This window comes from Pocillopora verrucosa, chromosome 5, assembly GCF_036669915.1.
Source record: "Pocillopora verrucosa isolate sample1 chromosome 5, ASM3666991v2, whole genome shotgun sequence".
In the NCBI taxonomy this organism is placed as follows: Eukaryota; Metazoa; Cnidaria; class Anthozoa; order Scleractinia; family Pocilloporidae; genus Pocillopora; species Pocillopora verrucosa.
This window is the reverse complement of record NC_089316.1, coordinates 27,820,796-27,844,324: the sequence shown is the minus strand read 5'-3', so window position 1 is coordinate 27,844,324 and position 23,529 is coordinate 27,820,796. Positions and strand designations below refer to the sequence as shown.

Below are 23,529 nucleotides of genomic sequence, written 5' to 3'. Positions count from 1 at the left end.
AGGCGTCCTTACTTGACAAACATGTTCAACCTGTTCCATAGGTGTTTCTTTTTTGCTTTTTTGAGATTTTTTAGAATAATTTTAAATTTTCAATCATTTTTACCAGCTTTTCAATTGGTTATCGAAAAAGCTCCCCAAAATTGTTCAATAAGTCTGGTTACTAGTAAAGTTTCGAGGAACACTGGAAACGTTCAATGTGCTAGACACCAGACCCTTTCACACTCAGTAACCAGGACGCCAAATTATTGAACAATGAACATTTCTTATGTTTTCAAAGCGGACGGAATCTTCAAACAGCGCACCAGAGCTTTTTTTAATAGATTCGTTCCAAAGGAAGCTATTGACTGACTGAACAATATAGCTGCGTAAGAAATTGTCAATCAACTTCAAAATTTAGCCCAATTGCTGGACACAACACAAAGTTCTAGAAAGTTTCAAGACACGAGGGTGACTCCGAACTAAGGTATGAAGTCAGGTTTATTACAGCTTAGTAAGTTGAAGTTTATACCCTTGGGAAATTAGAAAAAAAGTAAAGGCTTTTGGGGTATTGACAATCTGAATACATCGCTCATTGTCATTTGCTACGTTCTTGTCGAACGAATATTCACATATTTTTAAGAAACTTGGCGGGTAATGACGATTCTATAATTGGACAGATTTGGGAATAAACCCTGGTGGCTGAATGGAAAAAGATTTGTAGGTAGTGCAATCTACAAGGCGACTAAAAATCCAAAACGTTTGTGATGAAGAGGCTTCGGTTTACTCCTGAGGGATGCAATAATCTTGTCTAAACGCTGTATGCTTATTCAAACACACAAATTAAACATTTAGATTTTGCGTGACAAAAGTTGTGCAGCCATGAAACGAAAATTACGGCAATTGAAGAATGATTACTTGATAAAGTACGAAAAAAGTGAAGTTTTTAGCACACACGTTTTTATGATGAATATTTTGTAACACTATATGATGGAAATGTTACGTGATTGCAACAATTCGTAGCGTGGGAAAGTAATCAAATGGCGTTAGTTGAAATAACACAACATAATTACCAGGCTTCATCATAATATTTGCATCTACAGCACGGTATCCGGTAGTCCGATAAAGAAAGCTTATGAAAAGTTACTTCTCTTTAATTTTATCGCGATTCAATTAATTGTCCCTGGTTCGTTCCAATTAAAGCCGATCTTTTTTAGATGGCTGTATCGTTTCCTTAAGTACAAAATACTTTGAATCAGATTTTTTCTGATCGCGAAAGAATAGCTTGTTTTCTAGAGATGGAAACTTTTACTAAAGAATTTATGGAATCTGTCCTAGTTTGAGTGGCGTGACAGGGAAACTGTACGTCAACTGACTTGCGAAACACAAATAAACTGACTGAAAATTAAATTTCTAAAGCTTGTGCAACAGTTCACTTATATTATCTGTTCTCTTTATTTCGTTTACCAGCAATGATTGAAGCAAAATTTATGCGAACAAGATCAGATAGGTTGTAAAAATAACTCGATGTAGTGTGGATGACTTTTAGGATACATATTTCTTGTGGAACGTCATTTATGTTTATTTTTACATAAACCATCGTGTACATTATAATTGTCTATCAATCGTCTCAATTAACAGACAAAGTCAATAGTCCAGGTTAGAATCCATTCTACAGTCAGATAGCTTTTTTTGAAATGACAGTCTGATTTGAGAACCTGGCAGAGGGCAGAGTGTGCAGAAAGACATCTTTCTTTATTTTCCACCTCACCTTGATAGAAAAGAGTTTTGTCTTCGTAGGAAAACGCAACAGCGAGGATAAATTTGAGTGGGTACAAAATCCTAATTATCTTGAAATCGGTCCAAAGTTGGGTTCGAAACTTCGTAGGACCGGCCCAGATTTTTTTCATCGTCTCAAGTTCGTGTCAGTCTTGTCACTTGGTCAGTCTTTTCTCTTTTCTCAGCTTCTGGTTTGCTCATGTTGCAATCAACGTAGGATCAATCTGTTCTCTTCTTTTATCTTATTTCTTTTACTTAACATGCCAGTTATCTATAAGTTATCTTCATTCAGTTTCATCTTATCAAACAGACTGCAGATGACTTTTGAGAGGTTGGATTACTAAACATGTTGCTAAATATGGTACCAAATTACCAACTAACTGAGAATTATTAAAAGGTGGTGATTGAAGTCTTGAAAAATGATTGTGATCAATAGCCCTTTCGCCTCTTTGTAGATTAAAGGGCCATCAGCACTCAGTAGTTATAATGAGGAATGTTGAGGAATGTAACGTAACTGATTTTTTCTTTAAATTTTTTTCACTTTTGCCTTATAGTAAAATGGAAGTTGTACGATTTAATCATTTTCAGACAACACAGCTAAAGGTATCCCACAGGCCACCCACAGGCCACCCACAGGTCACCCAATCTCAATATGCAAATACATAAATACTTGTCTTAGAATCACGTTTGCGTTTGGAACTAAAAATTGAAAGAGGAACTCAAAACAGTATAAATTAGTTATCGCACTGAATCAACTCAAAACCTTGCCGGCGATCATGAAAAACACTATGAAACGAGGTGAGGGTTTCTGAGGTGCCTGTGGAGTAACTCGCGCACGCGAGCTTGGAGATCACGCGCGCGAGTCAGCTGTGACTGATCGACATCGGCGGCATAATGAACATATGTTCGTATTACTTGTCTTGCATGCCGAGGGTTAAAAGTTCATATCATATCAAACTCTACAAGCTGTGATTTTTTTTTCAGGGGGAAGCTGTTGTGCAATTTCTTTCCATTCGTTCACATTTCCGTGGATATTTGACGATCGTTGGGTGAGTAAAATGTATTTGGTTTCTGTGCGTTCAGCTTCTGTTTAGCCTCGGACAAAAGCCTCATTCGCTCTTTGCTGCCCATGGATGTGGCCATGCAATTGCAAATCTTTCCCCTTGCTGTTGCAAACTTACTAGCAAACCCGAAAATGGTGTGCAATGGGTCGTGTCTTCCAATAGTTCTTACGCTAGTCAACTAGTTAAGTCTGACTGTTTCAAAATCAAATCATTTAAAAGTCTTCACAAGGTTGATACTAAACGGCGTGAATAATAACAAACTTTATTACAAACACGCCCCTTCACTTTTGTTGTCGTCAGATATCGCGTGATGAGGATGAAATCTTCAAAATACCCTAAGTTTTTCTTTCCACATCGCAACACCTAGATTTTTCATCGCTTTTCTGTTTATTGAGAGCTACTTTTGCCCTCACTGAAAATAACGGTATGCTGTTTCGTGCGTTTGAGTTTTGTTTAGTTAAACCATCGAGTTATCGGCGATCAAGAATCGAAGTGGCCATAGAAATGCTGATAATACTTTGTTTGGAAAGTAAATATAATTTCCTGTTTACTTTTCCACGAATAAAATGTGATAGTAACTTCTGACTGAAAAGACAAGTTCCCATTAACAAGTGTAGGAATTTAATGATATGTCTATAAATATTTGCACCTTTTGAGGTATCTCATGGCATTTCCCCATAGTGGCGCACTTGCCAGCTTGTTTTAATAGTTCAACATTCTGGCAATGAGTATCGAGTTTAAGGCTTAACACAAGGTCTTAATTAATGCCTAACAGGATTGTGTCACGAGAAACATTTGTCCTTTTCACTCGTGACAAAAAATGTCGCAAAGTGACTTCAAATCAAAGGAAAATGTAATTTTAACTCAACGTGGAATGTCGTGGATTTTTTAGAATTCAGAGAGGATAAAAAAATGCCTGACCGAGCGCCTGTGGCCACCCACAACGAAACTGGTAAAATGATGTTGTGTCATGTCTTTCGGCCATGTAAACTAATCATGTGGAGCTCATGGATCATTTTCTTCTTAGTCAATTTGGAGACGCAAGGTAATGTTCTTTGGTTAAGCCTTTAATCCCTAAGAGTGACCAGCATCTAATTTAAGAAGTTTTGATTGCAAAACAAATTCTCCTTGTCAAAAACTTAGGAAATGTAGAGAGAACAGTAGGGAGATTATGCTTACTCATGTTAGGGTGTAAAGGGTTTTTTAGTGGCAAAGCGCCCAGTACGTGCCATGCAGTTGTAGGTGGTTCTGTGTAATCTCCTTTTTCAGGCATGTCACTTCTGCAACTGATCTTTCCGTTTCTGATTTCAAAATCTGTAAGCGTGTGTCATCTGCTCATGATTAGCTCCTTAAGCTGGATTTGAAATGACCTTGACTTAGCTTTGTTAAAACAATTTTAGCATGTAAGAATTAATTACACATTTATATTTAAGTAACCTATGTAGTGACTTATTTATTTTTATTTCATATTCTATTTTTGTTATTTTTTCTTGTGTTTTCAATTCAGCGTTCAGCATAACTGTGAACTTAACTAATGGCCCAGGATCGTATGCTGGCCGAGTAGAAGTAAAATACAATGGAAGTTGGGGTCAAGTCTGTGATTATGGTATAAACATGAATTTTGGTCACGTGATATGCAGACAGCTTGGTTACCCACATGCCATAGCCACCCCATGTTATAACGCTTTTGGCCAAGGAAATACTCACTATTGGATGACTAATGTCAGATGTAAAGGAAATGAAAGCAGCTTGGCTGAATGTGATTACACTTGGGGAAAAGCTGGTTGTTCTATGGGACTTAAAGGCACTGTGGGAGTAGTCTGTGAAAGGCCCAACATGACAGTCAGTAAGTTTGTTTGGGAGATGCATATTTTTACTACTACTACTACTACTACTACTACTACTAGCCAAGTTGGGATGTCACACAATGCACCCCTGTTGCATGACATTCCAGAAAATGGGCGGCAAAGGAGACCAAGTCTCTGAGGAAGATGTGTGAATTTTTAAGATGTCTGTCATGCAAATGTATACTGGTTGAGAAGGGAGAATTTCTGATAAAATCTTTGTAGACATGACATGTAGTATGCTGTTATAATCATTGTGCAAATTTTATATTCCTTTAAGACCATTTTTTAACCCTTTAGCTCCCAAGATCTCATTAGTAATTCCCCTTACCATCTTCTAAACAGTTTTAGTGATGTTTGTTTGGAGAATTTGGTATTGGATCAAACTGTTGTCCCCTAATTGATATTTTCTTAATTCTCATCACTTGTCTACTTGAAATTGTATGGATATTGTAGGGAGAAATTCTTTCTTGGTCACTCATGGGAGTTAAAGGGTTAAAGCAGGTGTCAACATGGATGCAATGACTTATTTTGTTGTCTGTTTTAAGCTTATCCTCCACCCCTTCGCCTTGCCCATACCACAGTACCCTATGCTGGGTGTGTTCAAGTGAAATATGCAGGGATCTGGGGCCAGATTGGGATGTTTGGCTGGGATCTAGAAGATGGCCGCGTTGCCTGCAGACAACTTGGGTACAGGGATGTATTGACAGTTCTGTATAAATGGAATCGCACGTCACAGATGTTAACATGGATGGACATTGTAAAGTGCACTGGCAATGAACAATCTTTGTCAAACTGTAGCTATGAACTTGTCACATACAGAAGTGCAGAGTGGACTAGTGCAGGAGTGGTTTGCAAAAATAATAGTAAAACAGGTGAATTATGTGTCTAATAATGGCAGTTATCTCTTAATGTTTCTGTCTGAATTGCTGAGCCAACCATCCTAGATGATAAAAAAATATTTAAATAATTAATCTCTCTGGGTAGTCTACTAATGAACATATGTAGCTAGAGGTAACTATGTCTCCCATTCTGTACTGTTTATTTCAGGTCTTCAAATTCATCTTCGAAAATGGTCGGTTTCTTATGCCGGACGCATCGAAGTATTTTTGGCAGGAAAATGGGGCGCAATTAACAGCTACAATTGGCAGCTAGCAGATGCTCATGTGGCATGCAGACAGCTGGGTTTCTCTGGAGCTGATCTGGCCATCCATGGGGCTGCATATGTTTTTGCCCCAAAGTTTTCTGGGAACTCAATGGACATTCAATGGCTAGACAATGTTGAGTGTCGTGGAAGTGAATCTTCATTGGATGAATGCCCACATGAAGTGTCCTTTGTTCGTGTGGGAGTGCTTGAGGCTGGTGTAGTATGTAAAACCAAAAGTGCAGGTAAAAGTTTAAGGATCAACTGTGCACCTACCCCTCCACTAACCCAGCTTTAACCCTAACATGTTATCAGTTGATTGTTGTTGGGTAAGGGGAAGGTTAAGTGTGCAGTTGCTCAGATACTGATGTTGATCCAAGTTTATCCTGAAATTTTTTAATTGTTTGTGTACTCACATAAGTTTGAATACAACAATTTCAAGCTATGCTAAATAGAAAAAGAGCTGATGAATAGAAAATTAAAAATGTACTTGGGAAAAAGATACATTTGTTATGGCTGATGATCCAACCTTTCACATAGTTAACGAGTTTCTTTATGTTCCATTAGTTAGTAAAATCAGGCTTGCTGGAAGCAACATGACTTACGCTGGCCGTATTGAGGTTAACATCGCGGGTGTCTGGGGTACAATCCGAAATAGGGGCTGGAATATTACGTCTGCACATGTGGCGTGCAAAGAGCTCGGTTACCCAGGAGCTGAAACCGCCATCTTGTTTGCTACTGAAACCTTTGGACAAGGGGAAGGACCTGTCTGGATGTCAAACCTTAATTGTCAGGGACACGAAAGCACATTATGGGAATGTTCCTGGTCCAGGATAGCTGGCATCTATTGGGACCATTATAATGATGCTGGTGTAATTTGTCGTGTAGAGGACCCCAGTGAGTACAAGCTTGGTTTACATTTTGCCTTGCTTGCCTTAGGAAGCCAGTCTTTCATGAGTCTTCTTCCGAGGGGTACCCTAGGGGTAGCCGTGAAATGGTTCTTTGTCTTATTTTGTCGCAGGCCCCTTAACATTCTGCTAAAGATATCCTTGACCACACCCATCCAATTTGCGGTTAGCTTTCCTCCTCCTCTCATTTGTTCCACCTTTTGATTTAGTTATTAGTAAACTATCGTTGAAAAAATTATTGAATTCAACAAATGTCAATATATTTTTGTTTGTTGCTGTTCTCTGGCTCTCATTTGCCTTTTTTTGAAGTGGATGTTCCATGCAAAGACCTCCTTAAGCTTGTATTTTTGTTTACCCCATTTCAGGTCGGAAGGATATTCCAAGCGTTATATTTTGCAAATTGTGCGTACGTGTGCACGTGAGGAAGAGGAAATTTGTAAGAAACAGTTGTCTAGATAATTATCGCAAGACCTGAAAAGGGTGAAAAAAACATATAAGCTTAAGAGGTCTATTTGTTTTGTCCTTTATGCTGACTTAAAATATACTTTACTTTGAACCATACAGGTAGCTACTCGAGGACACCAGGTGAGATGTTCAGCTGTTTAACACTAATTACTAACGGGACCTTTGTGTAAGCACCATTTTCTTGTCGGTCTTAGCTAAAGGAAAACAAAGACTTCAACATTAAAACAGTGACCGCATACAGATTCCGTAATGAGGTTGGTGAATTATATTTATTTATATATTAGCGCTTTTTGCTGATCTGCATTTATCCATTTCCAACCCCAAAGACTCAATCGCTTCAAGGGCCCTAGAAATTGGTCTTCCTGTGACAGCAGCTGTTCTACTCCTTCTCGGGTTTGCAGCTGTTTTCTACTTCCGGTATTACCGTAGATGGCGAGGGGACAGGAACGAGCATTCAAGAGACTTCGTGACTATGAACGATGTTGTAAGTGTACTCTCTAAATTGTCTTACACGATTATGTTAAAATAATTCAAACGTTGGCAAATCTTTAAGATCTTCGACAATCCTGAGAGGGTTTATCTTCAGTAGCATTCCTCAGTTGTTGGAACACATCGCTCCAGTAACCCCACATTTGTTTTACATTTTAACTTAGTGAAAAAGCTTGAATCACCCTAAAACATTTTCGCATCAGCCACGTATTGCTGAGAATTTTTCTCAAATATATAGGAACACGAATTTGTATCTCAAACCATATTGACCCACTGTTTGATTAGTGAAATAGATTTCTTAGTCCTCAGAAACTGGCCAATCAAATCCAGCATTTGAAAGAACTGACTCTTCTTACCAAGTTAAATTAGACTCCGACAACAACGACACCTCAGCGGACTGGTGCGAGATTTCAAGAAATAGACTTACTATTGGAGAGAAGATTGGGTCTGAGTCTGACGGAGGAACGTTTCGTGGGAAACTTTCTCATGAGAATGGAAACATAGCAAGTTGTATCGTGAAAACAGCTACGGGTACTGAATAACTGACCCTTTTTGTATATTTTTTTTATTTTCTAATGGATAATCCTAAGCACTTCTTCTAAGCGCGACCGGACAATTGTCCAGAAAGGCCAACTTCTAATGAATTATATTATTTTGACTTTTTGAATGAGAGATCCAGTTACACAGGGTGTTTCGTTACACAGGGTGTTTCGTTACACAGGGTGTTTCGTTACACAGGGTGTTTCGTTACACAGGGTGTTTCGTTACATAGGGTGTTTCGTTAAACAGAGTTCTTTGGTTTAGACGCTCTCCGTTTAAGACATTCGGGATGGAGATAATTTTAAGTCCAAAGTGCAATTATTGCCATACCCGTCCAACCATGGTCGTTCAACGCATTACAAAATCAGCCAATTACGACATTCATCTTATGTTTATTTTTGTAATGGATAAAATGTTCCTGCATCAAACAAGTTCCCAACAGTGAATCGTTCATATTTTTTTCCAGATTCGAAAGGATTTGGATCATCAGCTAACGAGAATGATCTGTTAACTGAACTTAAAATCTTGAGCTGCCTGGGAAGCCATCCCAACATACTCAACCTCTTTGGAGCTTGCACTTTAAAAGGTGAGTAAGTCTGGTGACTAATATTTCATTATCGTGCGGAAAGGCTCCTATTATTGTTCCCATTTTTTATAGGTATTGGGCTTCGCTGTGCGTGCTACGAGCTCCGCTATGAAATATGTTCTTTATCCATTATGAGAACTATTCCCATTAGAGCTGTCAAAGCTCCACAACCCTCCCCATTCCCTGAGTCCCCAATCCAAGCATTGTTGAAAGTAACTGCAGTGTTATCAATGTTTCCGGGATTCTTACGAACTTTGCAGTGGGGTAGGGGCCTACTTTTAACTAAAGGGTTTTAAGATGTTTCATTTGCAACCGTTTTTCTCAAGCGTCCTAAGAGTTTTGTAGGGGATTCTAGTTAGTCTGTTAACTTCCTAGAATTAATAAGTGAAAGAAACATTGCAAATTGCTTAACTTTCAAAATAGTTCTTTCACTAACGACGCAAAAGCAAGCATAAGAGTCCATACAAATTTTTAAATTCGCAAGCACAAGGCAGAAAATATTTTTGCTTCTTTGCTTGTGCTGGCATTTCTTTTTGTTTCGTATGGAGTCTCATATTGGGGCTTGTTTTGGCGTAGTTTAACCAACTGCGCATTGGTTGCTGATCAGCCGGAGTCCTTAGGGAAAGCGTTTCCTTAACATTTAAAAAAGGCGTAGGTTGAATTTACCTAATTTTACCAGGGGTTTGTACAGCCAACTGATTTCTGACGTCGCTCTTCAGGTCCTACATATCTCGTCTTTGAGGAAACGGAACATGGCAGTCTATTGGAATATCTTAAGAAAAACCGGATGGGTGATGAAATGAACTCTACACGAAACTTTTGCACGTTATCCAAAGTGGAAAAATTAAGAATAGCTCTTGATGTGTCCAAAGGAATGAGGCATATAGCAGAGAGAAATGTGAGTGGAGAAATTGTTTAGGTCTCATGTTCATCTTGTTCATCATTGATGAATTTTCACCAACCTCACTTGCCTTCCAATTCTGTTCAGTGATAAAGCTCATGCAGGCAACTTTCCGATTATGTTGATACTTTCGATCAAGAAATTCCAACCGTGTCGAAAGTATTTCGGGATTTCTCAGATATTACGCTACTTCGCTCTGTGATTGGTCCAGAAAACTGGTGCCACTTTTTTTAACCATTTACATTCAAAACTCAAATTCCACGCGAGTATGTCGCTCGTGTTTTTCTCGCGCTTCAAACAATTGACATGTTTTTACTTTGAGCTCTCATTGGTCTTCTTGCGACAAATTCCTGTTTCCTCATTGGCTGTTGTAATTTATTTGGGTTTGGTTTTACGACTCTCAATCGAAATCAAGGAAATAAATTTCTCTTTTTTTCTCTTCTTATATTTTTATGTGCAGTACATTCATAAAGGTCTCGCGGCCCGAAACGTTCGTCTTGGTAAAAATTGCATCGCCAAAGTCGCTAATATAGGCTGCTTTAGTGCTGGATGCGATAAGACATTCTATGAAGACATTGCAAAGGTAGGTTGGAATCTTATGTACCTTTGAGGGCTTTTATATCTCTAAATAGTACTTTTTATCGATGAATATGTGCATCACTTCGTTACTTTTTCAAAAGGGAAACTTATCAGAAGCAAGATGGATGGCCCCAGAAAGCTTAGAAACAAAGGATTTCACGTCTGAGAGCGATGTGTGAGTACAGACGAAACAGCGTTGTAATATTCACAAACTCACTCCCAGGTTCTCTCGTCTTTTCATACTCTCACCTTAGGGAGTTGGGAAAGAGATTGTTGTATCCACTCTCTGATTTAAGAGACCTTGCATCTCACTTTGCGTGACCTATATTTTCATTCTATTGTAGATGGTCTTTTGGCGTATTACTTTGGGAGATTGAAACTGGAGGCAAGTACTGTTTGATTCAATGAGGTTCTTTTTTCCCATATTTGTCGCTCTGTCATTAGGGACCATCACCAGGGTGGTGGGGAGTAGAGGATTTTTGAGATGGAGGGGGGGGTGTCAGTCTTCTCCAACAGAGTACAAAGGGGGACTACAGAAATTGACTGACGACGAACTGCCAACGAAGAGGGGTGGGGGTCATGAAAATTTTCCAGAGCCTTAATGGGGGGATAAGGAAAGGTTTAATGTGACACACCCAAATTTTTTCAACTCTTCCCCTCCTTCTTCCTCTTCCCAGGCAATAAATAATGAGTGGTTTCTGTCACCGGTCCTTTAGATCGTGATAAACTTCGAAGGCTCTGGAATAAATTCGATATTAAATTGAAAGCATTTCTGTGTGGCTCTTTGGTCTCAGGTGATGTTCCTTATCCTGGAGCTCAGACAAAAGATCTTCTGGAAAGCTTAAAATCTGGACATCGTATGGATAAACCTGTGAAAACTTCTACTGTTGTGTACGTAAGGTTTTCTTAGTTCTATTTTGACTTTCGACTTCCTAACAAAAAAATATATCCCTTGATTAAAGCCAGTTTTGATATTTGTTCAATTTATCAAATTCGTTCAAAGCGCACTGAAAATTTAATTGCAACCGACCAATCGCAATAAGCACAAAAGAGGAATAATTCAAATGACGTTCGGAGGTAAAATTCCAAGAAACAGAAAAACATGGAACAGGTAGAAGTATCAGTTGTCTCCTCGCCCCAATCCCCAACCCGAAGAGGCACCAAGCGAGGGATGGGGGCAAGAAGTCCGCTGACACTTACCGTTCGTTTTATAACAGAGCAACTTTCAATTGAGTGTTAAACGTAATCCAATATTTTGTTGGTTTTTAATTAATTCGGTCTGATTAATTTGGTTTTGGTTTTTCGACAGTCAGTTGAAAAGTGTGCTGAAGAATAACATAAGTTCGTAGTTGAAGACGAGCTTTGTTTTTTCTCTTTTCCTGCAGCTATGAATTGATGACCAAGTGTTGGCGGTTCTCAGCCATAGACAGACCAAAGTTCAGTGAACTGTGCATGGTGCTTGACACCCTGGTTACCAGGGAGACCTACGATTGATAAAAATGGCAGATTGTCTCTCTCGAAAGATCCTCAATGAAAACAAATTTTTTTCGTTTTATCTTCAAGAGCCAGCTTTTGGTCGGTAACTAAATTCCTAGCTCATACAGATTTAACTTCCAAATATTTTGTTGATTACAGCCTCCAAACATACCCTAGCTGCTTGGTGGTTTATCTCGTTGGTCACGTGACTGCGCAGTGTTATGATCAACTGTGAAAAATAAAGAAATATTAATGACCATTTAAAGGAAAATTAATAGAACGCCACTGAAAATAATTGTTTATGTCTAGAACCCTTTTAAATGAAAAATTAATTTATTAGTACTTTGAAATAGTTTAATTTGTTGTACAGCGTTTGCATGTAGATATTTACTAAGAGTAGAATGCTTTTATTGCTTGCAAATAAACTTGACATAACTTTTGCGATGCTAGGAACTGCTTTGCCAGATTTATCCACGTAACTTTATCTGCGACAGGCTAAAGGACTTACAATACATTTTATTTTACTTTAAAGGGGCGGCACCGACATTTGGGCATGCGTGAACTACAGGCGCATGAACTACGAAAGCGCATGCCATTACAAGAGACTATACTAGTATAACGAGTTTAAAAGTGGAGATTACTTTCACATAGGAGAGAAAATAAAAATTAACATGAGTTTCACAACAGTTTTGTTTGGTACTTTCACAAGTGCAATTGTTTCATTAATTTAAATTGATGACCCAATAGAAGTTGAGAATTAAATGAAAAAAGAAATTCATACAAGCTCCCGTTAATACTCATGATTTTAAACCATCTAACACCATTGGGGGCCTGATACGAGCCACTTCAAGGAGGAATTGCTCAGAGGCGGCGGGGTGGACACATAGCGACATGAACTTAGACTGTGACAGCAACGAAAACTCGACCTAAGTGACTGGATCTGCCTTATCCCGCTCAGTGAGCCGACAAAACAACTTCAGGAGCAGGAACTGATCCTTGACATTTCCTTAAAAAAGTCACGAACAAACAGGTTGCGAAATGCTTTTTTCCCTGACCAAATAGAGGTAAAAAACTGCTTCAATGTTTGGACCGCTCTTTTCTTTTTTAAGGTAATTATCACCCTGTGGGATAATTCGGAATATAAAATCTACCAAATTACGTATCGTGATTTTAACAAGTAGCCCATGACGTCACATCGACTTCCGTTTCCCAGCGAGAGGTAAGTCACGAAAGTTATCAGGCTGAGTTTATACAGATCATAGTCAGAATGATCCAATCATATTTCCTAATATATTGTTTTTGGACAGAATGATACTATTTCTCAAACCTATCACTTTGAATGAACAATAATATTTGCTCAACAATAAACCTCTCTGATGATTGGCTTCCAGTGCCATCTTAAATTCAGATTTCCATGGAAACGATTTTAGCAACTCTTCGCCAAACGCTAATTTGATGCATGATTTCCTCCAAAAGTTTTGGTAAAACATCTTCGCGATTAGCCTGCGTTTACATTTCTAAACCAGCCTCCTAACAAGCGGCCACCATCTAGTATAGATGGAATGAGAGATTCTGAGGTGAGGTTGCAAAAAGCGTTTTACAAATCCTTTAAGACAAACGAAGTGCTTAAACAATTGACTCGCCATAAATTTTGACCAAAAGCTTTTGACTTTTAATTAGTCTCTTGGGATAATTTAGACTCCTTTTGTGGCTTTTTTGCTTGGCTTTACAGTTCACCGTTATGATTTCTAATTGTGCTTTAATTCATCACAAAGGAGAGAGATTACAGCGCCGCAGAACACGAAAAAACTATGGAAGGTGAAGCCGCTGTCGAGGAAGACGAGGGTTTTCATACAGTCACTGCTGGTAATTGATCTGTGTTTATGTATTTTCTGATATTAGATAAAAAATTAGCATTCTGAAAATGGGAAGTGTGAAGCAATTAGATTTGTTCGAGGATCAATATCTATCATAAAGCTTTTAGGTAAGGAAATTTGTAAATACGAAGTGTAAAGTTCGAGTACAGTTAAAATTGAAAGTCGCTAGTTTGCATAATTTTGATGCACTAAGTTGCATCATAGTTAGTTGAGGGGACTAACTATGGTTGCATCTTCCAATAAGGCAACATTGATCCAGGCAATTTTCTTGATAACTATTTCAGACCCATGGACATAAAAGGATTAGAACAACGAAAAGAAATGGGAAAAGTTACACAACACGGATCCACGCGCGTGAAAATTTGTAACAGTGCGATTCGATCCTATTTGGCCAAATTACACGGCTTTTGAGATCGTGCGTATCATTTCTTTCAAATGAAGAAATACAACCTAAATAGTATTGATATAATTTCAGTGAATACCTTCAATTTGGGGAAAGTTGCTTCCTCAAATTAACATGAAATAAATTTTTTTCATAGATGAAGACGAAAGCAGTGTGGCAGAGAAAGCTACGAAACAAGACAAGCCGCAAACGAATATGAAAGCCAAACAAGGTTCTAAGCCTGCAAGCTCCAAAGCATCAACCCATATGGATAAAAAGACACAACAGATGTTAGCAGAGTTTTACAGGCTAAAGAATCAGATGAGAGAATTTCAACAATCCATACAACGACCTCCTGTGTAAGCACAAAAGTACAAGTGAACTACAGGCTTTATGACGAAGTAATGAGGTTGCATTTCTGGTTGAAGGTTTTAGTTCTCCACCTCCCTACTGCTCACTAGATTTGTTCTCAGCTAATGACGTTCAAATTCTTGGCTATGGGTTGTTCAACTATCTATGTATTTATGGTCTTCTTCCTGGCAGTTAGAATTTTTCAACATTAGTTAAGAACATTTCTGTAAAGGAAGTAGGGTAAAAGCCTAAAGTTACATCTGATAGGGTACTGGATTCTCCTTTCACGTTTTCACATTTTGCCTAGTGAAACGCAGGGAGAAGTTGATGTTGCATCAGAAGTTCTTAAGGCCTTTTCTTGTCCCCCTTCATGTGAACCCTGAAAACTCTACAAATTTTTAGAGTGGTCTTAAAAATAAAGACATGATAATTAAATATGTTAATAAATGAATAAATAGATAATCTCAACTCAGAAGATTATGATTCTTTAATTTCTATTTTCACCCTCTGAAATATGTGTATATTGTTTATTGATTCATTTGTTATTCATAAGTAAAGTGCTGACCTCTGCCATGTGAGATAGTATTGACAGTTGGCTGGGGCCAGGTGGTTGATAACTAGTTTAGGCTGATTCATTTCTTCACTCTGAGAAAAATGACACGGGGGCTCCAACCAATTGCATATACTTTATAAAAAATGGATGTTTGGCTCAAGGACATCACTTTTTTATTATTATTTCAGCCAATTGGCACTGAGTATTCAACATTTTTTGTACTTTTTCCCAACAGGAGACCATTTACTCCTGATATTTTTAACAGTCTATCACCCTACTACAATCGCTACATGGTCAACACTACAATTCAAGATCTTCAGCAGGTATTTAATTATTCACAAATGACCTCCAACTTTCCTTCTCTGATATGTTTCTGCAGCACTAATGATACAAAGGAAGCACAGCTGATTTCAAACATAGAGGGGGGCTTATGGTACATTGAGCCAAGAGTATATCCCTACTCACACTTTTTTAAATGTTCTTTGCATAATTTGATGGTACAAGTAAGCCTCTGTGCAATCTTAATAGTGTCTATTGTATATGTAACTCTGAATTGTGGCAATGCTTAAGTGAAAAGTTTTTGCCATAAAAGAGTAACACCTCTTTATTTACCCAATGAACCTCAAGCATGATACTGATGAAATAATTCTTAGAAAGTTAAGGAGACTGAATATTTTTTGAGGCAACTAAAAAAATTTGAATGCTATACTTTCCAAACCAAAAGCACAAGGGGCTTCACCTACCCCCACATTTCTAGGGGGGAGTCTTCAGCCTTCTCTTGAGCCTCATCTGCCCCTCCTTCCCACTTCCTCAACTCTGCTGCTGCTCATATCACCTATTGATCGAAAAGTCAGTCAGGATGTCATCAGTAATAATATAGATTTTGTTTGCAAACAGGAAGTATTACCCTACAGAGGTTATGGCAACAGACCAACAGCACTTGGAGTTGTAGGTAAGTGTAGGTAAGATTAAAAAAAAAAGGATACAAAAAAGGTTGGGCCCTTGACATGTGATACAGAATAACACTCTATAATATAGATGTAGTTTAAATAAATCTAAACTTTAGGTTCGTTTCATGCAGCCCAGTTGAATAAAAGGTACTTCATTTTATTTAATTTTAGAGCCAGAAATCTCTTGGAAACTGGATAAGTGAGTATTAAACTTATTGTAAATATTTTGGTCATTGAAAAACACTTGCGATCATTTTCTTAACTTTCTTCTCAAAACTTTTCCTGTCATTATTTTGTCAGCTTTCCTAATCCAGTTTCACAGTCAAGACTTCCTGGAAGACTTTTTCACCCAACTAAGTGGTAAATGATACTTACATTCATTTTGTTACAAACGTTGAGGAGATATTTGTGGCACTCCGTCGGCAAACGATTTTCAATTCTTTTCATTTTTTTAAGGGGGTGGGGGGGGGGTTGAAAACATTTGGACCATTTGGAAAAATTTAGAGCATTTGGAGAAAACTGACTGTAAAATAATAAATAACAACCTTTGTAGTTGGTTCAGAATAACATAGAAAGTTGGCCTTATTAGAAATTTATCATATTGAGCATAATTTTTTTTTTCATCTTTAACACGTTAACTTTGACAATTAGAAAAAATTTGAGTGGTGCCATGTACAAGTTTTCAATTCGGTTTACAGGAGCAGGAACTTGTCCCAACCAAACAAGGAAGGCAGCACCAGACTTCCTCCTTTACCAATGCCAAATTTTCCGAAATTCAACCAATCAAATTATCAGCCACACAAAATGACCTTTGATCACTTAGCTGACTTCAGGTATGTGTGAGGAAAAATTGCAATTGCAAGTGCTGCTGATAGTGCTGCCAATATGTTAAAACACAGCGGTCAAACGTAGAGCATGCGTAAGGGGATTAATCCTGGCCGCCCGCGCCCCAATTTCCCGCGCAAAATTTTAAAGGAAAACTTAAAAAAACAACGCTGTCTCGCAGGGTAATTGAATAAAATTGAAAAGTTTATAGAAATCTGTAAAAGGAAACAAAAGTAGGGAGAAGGGAAACTCAACACTTATCGAACATAAAGCCTATTCAAGTTTTTAAAACATCGTGACTTTTTAGCTCGTGTGGTTGTTTGTAACTCGTGTGAGACAACTTGCCTGGACGCTCGCCATCCTGTCATTACAACATTCGCACATGCGTAGACGTTTAACCGTTGTGGAATATGTGAATTTCTTATGTTTCCTTTTTAGGAGCGAGCTAAGCAGCACCTCCGAGGCACTGGCAGAGAGGCAAGCAGAAGCTGATTATGAAAGAACAATTCAGGACTGGAATCGTATGAATCTGTCTGAACTGAAGAAACTTCCTCCCAGCCCCAGATATCACATCAAAAAAGCCATAGAGTCCTATCTCGGGACTTCCCGAGGGTCGAGCCGTGCACTGAAACCGCTGACCAAAGAATTGGATGCAGCCTCTTGAGAAACTTGCAGCAGTGAGAGTTTTTTGGAGCCTTTAATGATTAAATTATTACGAGTGTTTATAAATAAATTATTCTAACAGCACTACAGGAAAAAGCCCGTTTTGGATCGCAATATTTTCCATACTTTTAGTTATTGGCGTGAACTCAATATCCGCCATGCACGTCAGTTGTTTTCTATGAAGACATTGAGTAGTGAAAACGTCTAAACCCTTCCGAGGGCCGGCGAGTACAGTCGAAGTTAACAGTCACACTTCGGATCATTTACGAGTACTGACGAAGTCGAAACTGGTTTCTGCAATTTTAGGAAAACAATATTTCAAACAATTGTAGATACAATTCAATGCAGAGAAAATTGTTTGCAATATTAATACACGCTTCGCTATAATTTTCTTCACCTTTGTGCGTAACATTTACGAATTTTAGAAATTAGAGAGCTATAAATTTATCATGTATCAACTAAGGTATGGAAAAATGAAATCAATTTTGGTTTTGGACGCACAGAGCTTTGCGAGTGATATTTGTAATAAAGAGTTTAAAGTTAAAGGTTTATGTTTCATTGTTACGTTTGATTATTCACCCTTCATCTTTTGAATTTCAAAACGATATCTTTTTCTTTACTTTCATTTGATTTGAAATACAATCGGCTGGTAGTTTCATTCTGTGCATTATGCAAGATTCACTTCCTTTGATTTCTTCATTAAATTTTATTTTCTATGTACACACTTAATTTGACCAAACTGGTATACAAATGAGATAACTATTCTTTTCATTTCTTCAGTTTTACAGACCTTTTTAGCGCATATAGTTACTCTATAGGATAAACCACAAACGCTGATGAGTGTTTATTTTGTTGTCTAAATGCCAGACCACGCGAGTGTACGGTTTTCCTTTGTTTGAATATTTAATATCCGTTCGACTGATATGCAAATATGCACTTATGATTACTGTAACAGCCCCAAAGGAACCATTAGACAGTGATCTCCATAGAAACCAACTTTGGGAGCTTACAGCTTAGCAAAACTTGAAGTACTCTGACAACAGCGCAACATATCTGCAAAGCTATTTGTTCCTTTCTTTGATATTTTGGGTAAGTTTTAGTTTTAAAAAAACATTTTAAGTAGTAAAACATATCTTATTGCCTCTAATTTGCAAATGAGTAAGTTTGCTTTGCGAGTTTATAATGAAAGTGATACCACAACATTGAATTGTCTGCAAATAATAATTTCAAGTTTAAGCAAAAGAAATTCCTTCGCAGGTTGTTAAAAAAGTTGAAATACGATGGCTGACGAAGCTCCATCACAAGGTAAAGAATGTTCAGATGTAATGAGAGTTTAATATTCCTACAGTTTGACTAGCGACACTATAATTGATAAATGTTTACATTCAAGAACTTGTTAAGTATGCCTTGATGATGAAAGACGCCACACGACTTCTTTCTAACACCTCACCAACGAGAAACAACAATTTGGCGAGTTGTTTTCCGCTTGAAAAAAAGATAGTCAAGTTTTTCTTGTGTGTTACCCATACTTCTTGGATCTTAGTAACGTTTATTAGGTTTTACATATTTGCTGTTTCGAGATTTCATGTAAAAAACAAACAATTACTTTTTCGGCCATATCAAAGTGTTCATTTTCACAAACAGTAAACAATCGTTATTTTATAAAAGTTTTGAAGAGAAACATGTTTTCATTGCTGTCTTTGATCAGGTTGTAACATTCGTGTTAGTTTTGGCGAGACATACATCATCTCTCAATACATTCGATTCCTTATATCGTAGTTCAGTTTTCTGACGTCGCACATTAATCAAATTCCATATCTCTTCTACATCCGGAAAAACTTTGGTGTATTTTTACTTTGTGAAACAAACCTTTTTAGTCATATTTTACAAAAATAAAATGTAAACTTGTAAACGATAGACTGCACACGTGTCACCTCGCAGCTGCATCGTCTCGACTAGGGATTTTTTTGTCGCCGTACAACATAGCACCTCGCACGCACCGTCCAGAAGACCAACAACACATGAAAAATTACAATCTTGAGTTTTAATTTCAAGGGACATCTCACAGATTGAGACTCACAAACAGTTTGAAAGCTCAACAAGTAGATTTAATTTTACCGTGCGTCTGTTCAGTGACAGAGTACAGTTGACATCAAAATGTGGTAAAAACAAAAAAAGTGGCAGACAAGGTTCAGCCGAATGTGTCACTGATATTTGTAACTTTGCCGTAACTGAACAGATCCACATGGTGTCTATTTGTTTTATATAATAAAGAAGAAAAAATGTCGATGATGACATCATCTATGCATCAGTTTCTTAGAGACCATAACTAAGAACCAATCAAACTTGTACGAAATTCAGCTTATTATGTAAACGTGACTTGGTCTGATTCTTCCGCGCGCTGTGCTAGTGACATGCTAAATCGAAAATCAGGAACAACTGGAAAGAAAAGGATCACAGTAATGTGTTGCGGCTAGAGGATTAGCCACAACACACAAGAATAAAACTCCACAATAGAAGATCGCACAAATAATTTATTTGGATTTCATTTTGGTATAACAAGTAAAAAATTTTTTATTCTCCTTATTTGGTGGTATCACGTGAACAATTCAGACGCACCGGAAATGCAGCAGTCAGAGGAAGAAGAACCCAAACGAGAACAGAAACGCATGCGCTCTCAGATGCTTTGTGAGCTACATCGGGTGAAAAAAGAGATGATTGACAACAGTGGTTTGGTCAGCAAAACAGAAGTGTGAGTATCTACTAATTTAATTACTACTCTAGTAATTGCCAACTAACAATTACTTCTGTCAGTGTTTCTTTGTCGACCTTGCAAGATGATATAGTAAGTTCTTTCTTCGAAGTTTTTCTGCAGTTTACAATTTTTTTTTTTTTTTGGGGGGGGGGGGTATATTGTGATTTACTAAACCCAATCCCTGGAAAGATTTTATCGTCATTTTTTAAAAATTTTTTTTTTAGGAAGCCATACACACCGGATGTTTTCAATGATCTTGCGCCATATTACAATACTTACATCGTCAACTACATGATCGATGACCAGGTGGGTAAATAATTGTCAATAACAATAGTATCAAAGGGTATTGAAATCGTACTTATTTTCCATCATTTCATATTATATGATACGATTTTTTATATGCATGCAATAGCTTTTATTCGATTGGTTGAATTAGAGTATGTACACGCGACTCTCTTACCGTTCAGCTATAGGTTAAAAGCCTTCCCTGTTCGTAATGCAGATACTACTATTGGTTGCAGGTTGACTATGTTCCCCGTCCGGGGTGGGGTACACGAGCCACGACTCTCCGACTTGTCGGTAGGTATCATAAGGAAAGAGAAACCAAGTATGGTCAAGGGGCTAAACTCAAGATTCAATGGTTAATGCTCCATATAAGACGCGTTAAAACGCTAAATTGTGCAGTCTGATAATGCGGCCGAGAAAGTCCTGGAATGGACTGTTGTAGAGTATAACTATTGACGCCTCTCGCGTGGAGTGGAAGTCATCATCGGAGTCACGTGGAGAGTTATTTGTCTTTGATGTAATGGGTTGTTTTGTTGAACTTTCAGACCCAGAGGAGTCCTGGAGGATGGATCAGTAAGTTTTCATTATCTTTGTAGAAATTTGCGATTGAAAAGCAAACCGGGACTTTATTTATTTTTACTCCAATGCGCTCTATGATTGGTCTACAAAAATCACGCCAACTTTTCAACCAATCAAAACCAAAAACAAAACCATTCGCGACTTGATCAATTGCGTTTTCCTGCACTTCTAAGAGTTTGAATGTTTTACCATAATCTCTCAATGGCCCTCTCTGATATTTTACCCTTGTCCACTTTGGCTGATGCGATTACTTTAGTTTTATTGCACTCATTAAAAAATCCCGCTCTTAATTTCCGTCGTAGTCTAGTTACACGAGTGGGGCCTCTCCATACCAACTCAGCTTTCTCTCAGTTTTCCAGGTCCCAAATATGACTCCGTTATTCCACGCTGTTTTTACAAGCCTCAAATCTGGTACGTACCTGCCCTGTGTTAAACGTTTTATCTAAGATGAACTAAGAAACCAGTACATCGTGTTGATAATCAAACAAACCACACATTCTTAAACACTAGAAAGCCCTAGCTACAATACTTTGTCACAAGTAAATCATTATTCTTTTCCTTATGGTTTTAAGGAGCAAAAATGTATCTGGAAAGGAAAGCAGCAAAGGCAGTACCAGGCTCCCTCCGATACCAAAAGTAGCTTACCCAAGATTTCAACAAAAACAGTACCAACATTTCAACATGAACTACTCTCACGTCCAACCATTTAGGTCAGTAAATTCCTTTCCTCTAAATTCCCTGTGACAGCCACAATAAGACACTTTTGTGGGTATCTTGACTCCCTCAGGCTCTACCTAAAAGATTCTTTTCCAAACAAAGAATAGAAACCAAACCGGGAGATAGTGTGTCTTAATAACTCTACCTCTCTAGAGAGATACTGTTACTTTCACGCTAGCCAATCCCATTTCATTGTGAACCTTATACACATTTATATAATCCTGTGAAACACCTTGAGCAAAAAGGAGCAGTCTCAACGAGCTCGCCATGAAGAAAACAGTTTTGTGCTAAGCAGTCTTTCACTCACGCCAGTTACTACTTAATGAAAGGTAGACGAGAAAGACATTCACCAGTCTGCAGAGTTTGGCAGAATTTGACGAGACGAATCTGAGCCGGTCCATTTTTAGCCGTTTGCAGCGCGTGCAATACAACTTAAAGTCTAGAACTCACGCGTGCCAGGTGAAGTTGCTGTGGTTGAAGTACTCTGCGCTGCAGCGATTCTGGCGAGCAAAGTGAACGTTTAAAAAGAAGTCGTGAATGTACCTGCCGTATTCTGTAGACTTGCCTCTTCACAGGCTAGAAAAAATGTGACTTCCCGTCGATAATTTGAACTGCTCAACCACCCGAGCTAAATTGAATTCAGATTCAAGCTTCACATATGACACGAATGTGTTCGTTTTTCAGAAGTGACCTTCAGCGTCTAAAGGAATCGAAGGCTGAAAAAAGGATGAAAGAAGATCATTCTAGAACAGTGAATGATTGGCAGCGAATGAACCTGACAGAACTGAATACTTTGCCAGAGCAGTCACGTTACCATGTCAAAAAGGCCATCATGTCTTACCTGGGTACATCAAAAGGATCCAGCAAAGCGCTGAAGCCTCTATTGACTGAATTGAGCACTGCTGAGTAAACTGCGCTCAGTGACAACACAGAAGTGCATGGGGGAGGGGTGGTTGTTGTGGCAAGCCCTGCACTTTGATCTCATCGAGGAAAAAAAAAACTTTTTTACAAACCACGTATGTTAGTTTTCCCGTCACGGTGGACTGCAAAGCGTAAAGCCATTGATTACCTAGCTGTGATGTATGTTAGATGTTTTCAGTATCAAAAGCAATGCAGTCAAATCTACGGTTACTTTGACCTCCATTTCCCTTTCAGAAAACTATTTCATCAATCACAGAGATTACGAGCTCTCTTATCATTTGAACTTATGCCCTTTTTCATGAACTTTCAAGTTGCTCTAGTTTAAATCTTCTCGCTGAAAATTATACGTCAAGTTAAACTGCCTGTTCTTGATGTTCAGCGTATAAAACGGCGTGAAATCCATGCGCAATAGTTGCGGCAAGGCGAAAACCCGAGGGAGGGTTAGGTTAGGTCGCGTAAAAAAAGCGTTCGTTGCGTGACCTGACCCAGACCCCCTCTCCCTGATTTTCTCTTTCTACTGCTTTCGCGTCGTTTACTTAGTCCGGTTTACTCACTTACAGCTGTTGAAGAGATAACATGAAATAATGTATACTGGCTAATGAGAAAGACAAATGCTTCAATAACAGTACTCAGTGTGTATTAAGAGTGTAAAGTTTACCTAACAAAAGCAACCTAATAAAATTAATCTATAAAATTTGTTTTATGAACCTTTCAACGAGGAAAAATGACACTTCCTGTCCAGCATCAATTCGATGTACAAAGTGTTTGGAACCATTCCTAAGTATGTGTATAGGAATTTTTTCCAACAACAAACTCTTGATATCTTAATGAAGATCTGCCCTCGATACTAGTCACGATGTTTGAGAGCTTTCTCAGAACACCCAGAACACAAACATTCCCAGCTCAGACGGGTGCTTTGG

At 38.2% G+C, this 23,529-nt stretch overlaps 3 protein-coding genes across 7 annotated transcripts; all 3 read left to right on the top strand.

Moving 5' to 3' along the window:
* Window positions 1–250: 250 nt before the first annotated feature.
* Window positions 251–12,504, top strand: LOC131778265 (deleted in malignant brain tumors 1 protein). 3 transcript variants are annotated; one of them, XM_066167475.1, is made up of 17 exons: window positions 251–463; window positions 2,740–2,804; window positions 3,712–3,864; window positions 4,327–4,665; window positions 5,212–5,538; window positions 5,714–6,052; window positions 6,375–6,704; window positions 7,280–7,300; window positions 7,507–7,664; window positions 7,972–8,200; window positions 8,676–8,795; window positions 9,515–9,693; window positions 10,157–10,279; window positions 10,377–10,450; window positions 10,620–10,660; window positions 11,070–11,166; window positions 11,661–12,504. In XM_066167475.1, exons 3-17 carry the CDS (start codon window positions 3,732–3,734, stop codon window positions 11,767–11,769), a joined length of 2,619 nt encoding a protein of 872 aa, XP_066023572.1. In that variant the 5' UTR covers window positions 251–463; window positions 2,740–2,804; window positions 3,712–3,731; the 3' UTR covers window positions 11,770–12,504. The 3 variants fall into 3 exon arrangements, with proteins under 3 accessions (XP_066023572.1, XP_066023574.1, XP_066023573.1); XM_066167476.1 differs by lacking the exon at window positions 251–463 and adding an exon at window positions 2,068–2,086; XM_066167477.1 differs by lacking the exon at window positions 3,712–3,864 and having other exon boundaries at window positions 252–463.
* Window positions 12,505–13,156: 652 nt separating this feature from the next.
* Window positions 13,157–17,901, top strand: LOC131778226 (uncharacterized). Of its 3 annotated transcripts, none has more exons than XM_059094621.2 (9): window positions 13,157–13,328; window positions 13,527–13,569; window positions 14,168–14,369; window positions 15,150–15,237; window positions 15,812–15,866; window positions 16,036–16,063; window positions 16,165–16,224; window positions 16,563–16,697; window positions 17,128–17,901. In XM_059094621.2, exons 1-9 carry the CDS (start codon window positions 13,314–13,316, stop codon window positions 17,351–17,353), a joined length of 852 nt encoding a protein of 283 aa, XP_058950604.2. In that variant the 5' UTR covers window positions 13,157–13,313; the 3' UTR covers window positions 17,354–17,901. The 3 variants fall into 3 exon arrangements, with proteins under 3 accessions (XP_058950604.2, XP_058950603.2, XP_058950605.2); XM_059094620.2 differs by having other exon boundaries at window positions 13,173–13,328; window positions 13,527–13,617; XM_059094622.2 differs by lacking the exons at window positions 13,157–13,328; window positions 13,527–13,569 and adding an exon at window positions 13,881–14,043.
* A 309-nt stretch (window positions 17,902–18,210) lies between these two features.
* LOC131778227 (uncharacterized) lies at window positions 18,211–23,398 on the top strand. Its single transcript, XM_059094623.2, has 9 exons — window positions 18,211–18,441; window positions 18,610–18,657; window positions 19,966–20,104; window positions 20,332–20,413; window positions 20,629–20,686; window positions 20,938–20,965; window positions 21,323–21,382; window positions 21,544–21,681; window positions 22,373–23,398. The coding sequence occupies exons 2-9, from the start codon at window positions 18,633–18,635 to the stop codon at window positions 22,596–22,598; spliced, it is 756 nt and encodes a 251-aa protein (XP_058950606.2). The 5' UTR covers window positions 18,211–18,441; window positions 18,610–18,632; the 3' UTR covers window positions 22,599–23,398.
* Window positions 23,399–23,529: the final 131 nt, after the last annotated feature.

Excerpts from the sequence above, each read along its gene's own strand:
- LOC131778265 (XM_066167475.1), top strand. The coding sequence starts at position 3,732 with ATGCCTGACCGAGCGCCTGTGGCCACCCACAACGAAACTGGTAAAATG. Across the intron at positions 4,666-5,211 it reads AAGGCCCAACATGACAGTCA|CTTATCCTCCACCCCTTCGC; the intron begins GTAAGTTTGTTT and ends GTCTGTTTTAAG. Across the intron at positions 10,661-11,069 it reads TTGGGAGATTGAAACTGGAG|GTGATGTTCCTTATCCTGGA; the intron begins GCAAGTACTGTT and ends CTTTGGTCTCAG.
- LOC131778226 (XM_059094620.2), top strand. Across the intron at positions 15,238-15,811 it reads CAATTCAAGATCTTCAGCAG|GAAGTATTACCCTACAGAGG; the intron begins GTATTTAATTAT and ends GTTTGCAAACAG. Across the intron at positions 15,867-16,035 it reads AACAGCACTTGGAGTTGTAG|AGCCAGAAATCTCTTGGAAA; the intron begins GTAAGTGTAGGT and ends ATTTAATTTTAG.
- LOC131778227 (XM_059094623.2), top strand. The coding sequence starts at position 18,633 with ATGGCTGACGAAGCTCCATCACAAG. Across the intron at positions 20,966-21,322 it reads GAGTCCTGGAGGATGGATCA|TTTTCCAGGTCCCAAATATG; the intron begins GTAAGTTTTCAT and ends GCTTTCTCTCAG. Across the intron at positions 21,383-21,543 it reads TTTTACAAGCCTCAAATCTG|GAGCAAAAATGTATCTGGAA; the intron begins GTACGTACCTGC and ends TATGGTTTTAAG.